At 60.9% G+C, this 7,781-nt stretch overlaps 1 protein-coding gene across 1 annotated transcript in view; it reads left to right on the top strand.

Annotated features, from left to right (window-relative positions):
* Window positions 1–7,781, top strand: part of MAPK8IP1 (mitogen-activated protein kinase 8 interacting protein 1) — a 16,474-nt gene that overhangs the window by 7,958 nt on the left and 735 nt on the right. Inside the window, exons 3-9 of the mRNA XM_009329752.1 lie at window positions 3,279–3,360; window positions 3,580–4,452; window positions 5,048–5,123; window positions 5,576–5,748; window positions 6,041–6,150; window positions 6,297–6,416; window positions 7,437–7,507. Of these exons, the coding sequence (XP_009328027.1) occupies window positions 3,279–3,360; window positions 3,580–4,452; window positions 5,048–5,123; window positions 5,576–5,748; window positions 6,041–6,150; window positions 6,297–6,416; window positions 7,437–7,507 (1,505 nt within the window). The remainder of the gene's footprint in view (window positions 1–3,278; window positions 3,361–3,579; window positions 4,453–5,047; window positions 5,124–5,575; window positions 5,749–6,040; window positions 6,151–6,296; window positions 6,417–7,436; window positions 7,508–7,781) is intronic.

Genomic DNA, 7,781 nt, shown 5'->3' with positions numbered 1-7,781 from the left:
CCCTTCCGTGCCACCCCCTCGCACGGCCGAGCCCCTGCAGACTGTACCCCTGCACCGCCCCTGCCCGGGCACCATGCTCTGCGCGGCTGGATGGGGGTGCTTAGGGCCCGGGTGGGTCCTTCTTCCATCCCTGCTGCCGAGGTAGGGAGGGAACAGGCCAGGACGGGGCATCAGTGTGGCAGGGGCGACCTGTGCCCCCAGCAGAGCCCATGGGGCGTACTGAACGCATGAATGAGCCATTGCAGGACAGAGCACCATGCCAAGGGGCTGGTGAGCCCAGGGCAGCACCACTGGCCAACAGCTGGCTGGGCTCCAGCCCCAGGCCAGGGCAGCGCTAGCCCTGGGGCATGATGGTGACACTGGGTGCCCCGTGCCCAAAAGTGGGAACTCGGTGGCCTCTGCTCCTGAGCAGCGGCACCTGGCAAAAGAAGCATTAATGCCAGTGCCCCGTGCAAAATTTGAGAGACAGACCGGTAACGCCCAAAATGGTGGCCGGGAGGATGAGGGGGTTCTGGTGTCTTGCTCGCTCTCAGATTTTGCACGAGGTTTTGGATGGTTTTCCCCAAGACTGCCTGCCCCACAGAGCCTTGGGGTTGCTGTTTTCCCCGGGGCGAGTGGCGTTTCGTCAGCCCTGCACGCTGACCCTCTGAGCAGTGTCCAGAGTCCCTTTGTCCCGTCTCTCCTGCAAACTTCAAGAACCCATGCAAGATGCGCGATGTGCAGGGCTATTTTTGCCACCCTCCTGCGTTCAGCCATGCCTTCTGCCAAGTAGGAGGATTTTCATCGCAGTGACGTTCAGCTGAAGAGCATGAAGCGAGAGGCAGGTGTCCCTGTGGGTGACAGATGGGTAGTAGTCAGAGCTGGGTGTCACCAGCCCAGCACCGGCAGCTGATGCCAGCTCTCTGCCTGAGGCCATGGGTGGGAGGAGGAGGAGGAGGAAGGCACAGAGCCAGGATGGGCGTCCTCGGGGCAGCTGGCACCGGGGACAAAGGCAACAGGGCTGGGGAGGCGGGGGGAGCCCCACCGAGCATAATGGACAAGGGGACAGCAGCAGCCTTGTCCCACCCTGTGCGGGGACCCCAAGGAGCAAGGAGTTGCATAGACAGTGGGCTGGGGAGGGGGAGCTGATGGTCCCCTCGCAGAGGGATGCTGGAGGCTGTGGGGCCAGAGGCATGGCCGGAGCTGAGGACATGGGGAACAGGAGGTGGGGGCTTTGCCACGGCTGGTAGCAGGAGCCCGGAGCCAGTGGGGATGGGGGTACAGGGCTGGGGCATGGCTGGCCGGGGAGGGCAGCACTGTCAGTGGCATCTAGCAAGAAGTGAGGATCTAGGAGAAGTGCCAGAGGCAGGCTGGCTGTAAGGTGCTTGGGGTGCCTGTTCTGAATGCCTACCTCTGGCCAAAGGTAGGCAGGTACTCCTGTCCACATGTGGTGCCTGGAGGAGAGGGCAAGGTGCAGGGCATCCCTTAGGGATGGGCCTGAGATCTGCCTCCACCTGTGCCAGACCCTCCTGCACCCTCCTGGCCTGCCCAGCTCCCTCCTCCTGAAGGTGGTCAGAAGAGGGCCCGTGGCCACGCATCCTCTCTTGAATGCCCAGCCAGGGCACCGGGCTGCCCTCCCGTGCCTCCAGCCTCCTCGTGCTGGGCAGGGTGTGCATGGGCAGGGCACTGTCCCACCCTCTGCTCCAGCTTCTCCTTACGGGGCCAGGAGCTGGCTTAGTGATGTCTTGGTTGCTGCTGGGCTCTCTGTGAGAGTCATCCCAGCTAGGTGGCCTGGGATGAGAGGAGCATCCCCAGCTTCCCAGGAGGGGAAGAAACAGCTGCTGGGACTGGCTAGGTTCATCCTCTAAGACCTTAGGAGCACCTCTCCACCCTGGCTGGGCATTACAGACCCCAGAGTGCCCTGGCCCTGTGGGATGGATGGGCTCAGTGGACTCTGCCTGCTGTGTTGCTGCCTCCTGTCCTAGTCCAGGCAGTCGGGCTGGCTCGTGTGCTGGCCCCGTGGCACTTTGCACGCAGAGGCCATCGCTGCGGCAGCTCGCCTGGCCCGCATCCCAGCCCATCGTGTCCCTGGGAAAGGCAAGTGAGAACATGCTGTTATTTGCCTTGGCACAGGAGGGGCTTGTGGAGGGCCAGGCGGGGGTGGCAGGGGTCTCTCCCCTCCCCGAGCGGAGGCAGGGATCTGGCAGCCATGGGTCAGCAGCGTGCGACTCAGTGGAGTTTCAGGGCAAAGGCTTGCTTCGTATTGGTGGGGAACTTGTTGGTGCAGCTCCTGCACTGCTGGTAATAGCTGCAGGCTGGCGATAAGGCCGTGAGAAAATCCAGGGAGTCCCAACGGGGCTTAGTAGTTGAGCAAAAACTAACGGCATGGAAAATGCCATTGCTGCAGCTGGGGGAGAAACACCCTTGCAGAGATGGGCAGGGAGGACTTGTCCCCCATCTGCAGGAGGGCCCTTGTTAGAGGGGGACCAGTGGCCTTCAGGACCGGGGAGGGCTCTTCTACCAGCCCTGCAGACACGAGACCTCTGTGGTTCCCTGTCCCCAGGTCTCACAGTGAGGCTGAGCGCACGTTCCCCTGTGCACACAGGCGTCTGCACATGCATGGCCGGCCACCCAGGGCAAGGCGCGTAGGGCACAACACCCAAAGAAACTCGCCCAAGCGTGAGCAGCACGGGCGGCCCAGTCCTGCCTCACCTCTCCAGCTGATCAGAATTGACGTCTGCTAGTGGACTATATATATATATAAAAAAATAGTGTGTGTGCATGTATAGATATGTATCCATACATATACGTGTGTGTGCATATGTATACCCCTATATACACCCAATATGGATGACTCCAGTAGCAGGTGTCAGTCTAGCCAGTAGTTGGCTCCCAGCTGGGCAGCAGCACAACCCCTGGCCCTTGAGACTTCCCCCATTTAATAACATTGGGTGGTTTGAAGGTAGGCAGGGCCCGAAGGATGGGAGCAAAGCATGCCTGCCCAGCCCAGGTGGGCTCCAGGCAGGCTCAGGTCTTGAATTTTTGGCTTGGGACCATCCAGCCGTGGGCTCCTGCATACGAGTCTCCCCGGGGCGGACAAGTACATCCATCCAGGCCAGGCCGTCTGCCTCCCGGCTGGCTCCTTGCCCGCCCTGCTTTGGCTGCTGCACCAGCTCTCGCACAGGCAAGGTGGGAGCCAAGCGGGGTGCTGTGGACCTGGGGAGGGATGGGTGCTGCCACCGCTGCGCCACGCGCTGTTTACTGTTTGGGCTACAAGGCGGCTTTGTTCTTCTCCTCAGGACACTCTGAATAACAACTCTCTGGGGAAAAAGCACAGTTGGCAGGAGCGGGTGTCCCGGTCGTCATCCCCTCTGAAGACGGGTGAGTTCTCGGGCTGTTGGCCAGGGGCAGCTCCTTGCACCCTTTCGTGGCTCTCAGGAGCCTGGGGCAAGTGGTGCTGGAGCAGGAGGTTGGGGAAACATCCCACATGGATGCAGGGTACATGTCCATCTTGAGTCTGGGTGGCATCCCTGGCCACCTTCCCTGGCAGGGAGCATCACCCTCTGCGGGGCTGTCAGTGCTGCTCTCCTCCCCCTCCAGGTGAGCAGACCCCTCCCCACGACCACGTTTGCCTGAGTGATGAGGTCAATCACCAAAACAGCACAACCTCCACCAAAGACCGGGGCACGTCCACGGAGAGCCCGTGCCGGCGCACAGCGGCCACCCAGATGGCACCTGCCTGTGTTGCCTTGTCCCGGCCACCCGAGAAGCACCAGGCCGCCAGCCGGCCCCCACCGCATGGTGCCAGTGTGGTGGTGGTGACGACGAGGGGCCCTGAGGCCCACCGGGACCGCATCCACTACCAGACAGACGTGAGGCTGGAGGCCACGGAGGAGATCTACCTGACGCCTGTGCAGAAGAACTCGGACCCCCTGGAGACTGACAAGCCATTCCTGTCTCAGTCCAGTGAGAACCGCATGTCCATCAGCTCCGACATTGACACCGGCTATTCGGCCCTGGCAGGGAAAACCAACCCCTCCATCAGCGAGGAGGACGAGGTGCTGGACTACATGTCCTCCCCCGACAAGACGAACCTGCCCAGGGCCTCCTGTGGTGGTGGGAGTGGTGGCTCCCGGCCAGGGCACAACCTTCAGAGAGCCTCGGTGAGTTCGGACACCAGCGCCCTCTCCTACGACTCGGTCAAGTACACACTGGTGGTGGACGAGAACGTGCAGCTGGAACTGGTCAGCCTCAAGCAGTGCTACTCAGGCTACAGCGACGAGAGCGATTCGGCCACCGTCTACGACAACTGCGTTTCCTCACCCTACGAGTCGGCCATCGGTGAGGAGTACGAGGAAGATGCACTGAAGCGCGACTCGGTCTGCCTCTCTGAGGACTCCACCCCTGAGGCAGACATCCACTTCTCCAAGAAGTTCCTCAACGTCTTCATGAGCGGCCGGGCGCGCTCCTCCAGTGAGTGCTGGGGCTGGGGGGAGGTGAGCTGGTGGCTGCCTGCCCAGGCAGCCCTGCCCATCCCTGGTGCGAGGCTGAGGGCACACTTAGGGCCAGGTGTTTTCGTCCCTGGTGGGCCAGGGATGGGGGGGGGGGGCTTGGAAAAGCCTTGCGACCTGCAGGTGGGGGTGGCTGGAGGTGTTTCAGGCTGCTTTTTTGGCTAGCCCGAGGTATGTCTGTGCTGAGCTTGCTGAGGGGAAGGCTGGGTGGTCTCGCAGGGGGACAGCATCCCTCCTGGAGTGTCCCCCTCCTCCCTGAGCCTGGAGGAGCACCGCGGCAGGCAGGGCTTCCTGCGGTGCGGCCTGTCCCACAATGCTGGTGACACCAGCTGTCACAGCTGTGCGAGGTGGCACAGGGAGGTCGTGGTCCCAGCGGGGACCACTGGGCACCAGTACGGCGGCCCTAGCCGTGCCTTTCTCTCATGTGGCACCGTGCGGTTTTGTCTTGGCTGGGCCGTACCCAGGAGCATCAGCAGCCTGTTTGGCTTTATGTCCATCCCTTGGTTGTGGTGCTGACTCCTCAATGCTGAGCTGTCGTCCTCTGCCTTTGTCCCCAGGTGCCGAGTCTTTCGGGTTGTTCTCCTGCATGATCAACGGGGAGGAGCAGGAGCAGACCCACCGTGCTGTCTTTAGGTGAGCTTACAGGCGCGAGCGGTGTCCCCAGCCTCTCATGGGGCAAAGCCGGTGCTGCCCTCCCACCATAGTGGGGCCAGCCCAAACACCAGTGTTTGGGAAGCCCCAGGGACCAAACCACTGCCCATAGCTCGTGCCCCTGCAGCAGCCTGGGCAGATGCCGCTCTGGGCAGGACAAGACCTCCGAAGGCAGCTGGGACCTCTGGGGAGCAGCGTGGGTGGTGCCATAGGGATACCCTTGCCTTAGATGCCAGGGTGCTGACGCCTTTTGAGCCTAAACATGCTCAGATGCTTTATTCAGCGTCTCAGGTCCCCATGGCTAATTACACCCACCAGGGTGCTGCCTGCCTGGGCCAGCGGCGGGTTTTGTGTTGCCCCTTGCCCCAGCAGTGTGCCAGTGAGAAGGCCACCAGAGCTGCTGGTTGGCCAGGTGCTAGTGCCTCCCTGCCCAGGTTTGTGCCTCGCCACGTGGATGAGCTGGAGCTGGAGGTGGACGATCCTTTGCTGGTGGAGGTGCAGGCAGAAGATTATTGGTACGAGGCCTACAACATGCGGACGGGTGACCGGGGCATTTTTCCTGCCTACTATGCTATCGAAGTCACCAAGGACCCAGACCATGTAACAGGTACCAAGCCTCTGTGCGCAGCCTGCTGATGTCCCCCCATCTTGTGTCCACCTCCCCTCTGCTGAGCAGAGCCTGGTACTGAGTAGGGGGATGGAGGGAGGACCAAGCTGGGCACTCAGCTGGGACCGATGGGCAGCTTCTGGTGTGATGCTGGGAGCTGGTACCTGGTGCTGCAGGAAGCCTTCCCTGGGCAGGGAAACATGCGGGGATGGGAATATGGAGCGGGGAGGTGTATCTCAGCCCACGTTCCCGGTCATCGGAGGCGATCCCCACCGCGTGCTCTCTCTTCCAGCTCTGACCAAGAGCAGTGACTGGGTGGACCAGTTTCGGGTGAAGTTCCTCGGCTCGGTGCAGGTTCCCTATCACAAGGGCAATGACGTGCTCTGTGCGGCCATGCAGAAGGTAGTGTCCCACCCCATCCCTGGGAGGGGGAGCGCCTGCTCCTCCTGGCAGCAGGGCAGAGCCTCAGTGGGGAAGGGAAGGGAAAGGGTGAGCCATCATCACTGCTCACGAGTGCCAGGGTTTTGTCTTTCTGTCTCCCTCCCTAGATTGCCACCACGCGCCGCCTCACTGTGCACTTTAACCCACCCTCCAGCTGCGTCCTGGAGATCAGCGTGCGTGGGGTCAAGATTGCCGTGAAAGCTGATGATTCCAAGGAGCACAGCAAGGTAGTGACTGCCCCACTCCCCACTCGTCTCATCCCTTCCCAGCTGCTGGCTCGTGCCCCCTGTGCTACAGGTCATGTTTGCATATGAAAATGGAGAATCTCCACCCGTCTAAGGGTGTGAGAAACACCATCAGCGGGGTTGTAGGCCCACCTCAGGGTCCCTCACGCGCCATGGGCTCCCAGCTTTGGGCCATACCACCAGCTGATGCCCTCGCAGCTGCCAAGTGCATCGCTGCGCCGGGATGCTGCGAGCTGAGCCGTGCCGGTAATCTGTCAGCTGCTCCTAAATCTTTCTGTTACTATTTTGAGTGGTGTCCTCCAGATCTGCCCTGTAATCTCTTTAGCTGGCTATGGCAGGCTGCTGATTAGCGTTCTGCATAAGTAGCCTAGCAAAGCACAGCGAGATGCTGGGCAGAGGCAAGGGAGGGCTTTGCAGCAAGGCTTTGGGAAACCTCCCCTACAGCTGGGGGTAGGAGTCGTTCATGGCTATGGATGCTGTGGCAGGGAGCTGGGCTGGGGTTTCTACAAGTCCTGCCTGTATCTAGAGGATGCCATCAACTTGGTTGCTCTTTAAACCTGTATAAATAAGTTCTCATTTCTGGTTGGGACCCTTTGAACATGCAGGCTTGAAAGACTTACTTAGTTCCAAGTTATCCATTCACCTTCTATCTGCTGGTATTTCTGAGAGCCTTTTTAGCAAGGGAGAAGGGCTGCGTGCACTGGGCAAACAGCAGCACTGACCCTAGCCTGAGTACAGCCTAACCCAGGGCCCCCAGGGAAACCCCACAGGAGCTGCTGGAGGTAGAGGCAGCCGGGGTGGGAGCCAGCAGGGCTGCCTGGAAGAGCACCCTGTGTGCAGGTGCTTGGGACCATCCTGGAAGTGCTTCTGGAAGCAGCCCAGGATCAGGCTCAAATTCATTTCACTGCTCAGCCCAAGTGCATATTTCCAGGGGCCAGAGACTGGCTGCCCCGCAGGGTGGTGGGGAGGAAAGCTTTGACGGTTCGTCTCTCTATCCCCCAGGTAAACAAGTGTAGCCATTTTTTCCAGCTGAAGAACATTTCCTTTTGTGGGTACCATCCAAAGAACAACAAGTGAGTAATAAGGAGGTGCAGGGCAGCTCTCAACACCAGCAGCTTGGCACGGAGGCTTTGCTGCCTTCCCACTCCCTGGGGGCAGCATGACTAGGGCTGGGAAGGGAAGGGGACGCTTCCCAGTGCCTTGGTCCTGAGCGCTCCCCTTTCCCTCTGAGCCCAGCACTGTGGCTTCATGCAAAAGCAGCCTTTGGATGGGAATTACATCCCAGCTCTGGGCATGGGCCATGGCAACTGGTGGCCACTAGGGTTTGGGGGGGGGGGGGGGGGGGGG

This window comes from Pygoscelis adeliae, unplaced genomic scaffold (genome assembly GCF_000699105.1).
Source record: "Pygoscelis adeliae isolate BGI_AS28 unplaced genomic scaffold, ASM69910v1 Scaffold117, whole genome shotgun sequence".
Lineage (NCBI taxonomy): Eukaryota > Metazoa > Chordata > Aves > Sphenisciformes > Spheniscidae > Pygoscelis > Pygoscelis adeliae.
This window is presented reverse-complemented; position numbering and strand designations above follow the sequence as displayed.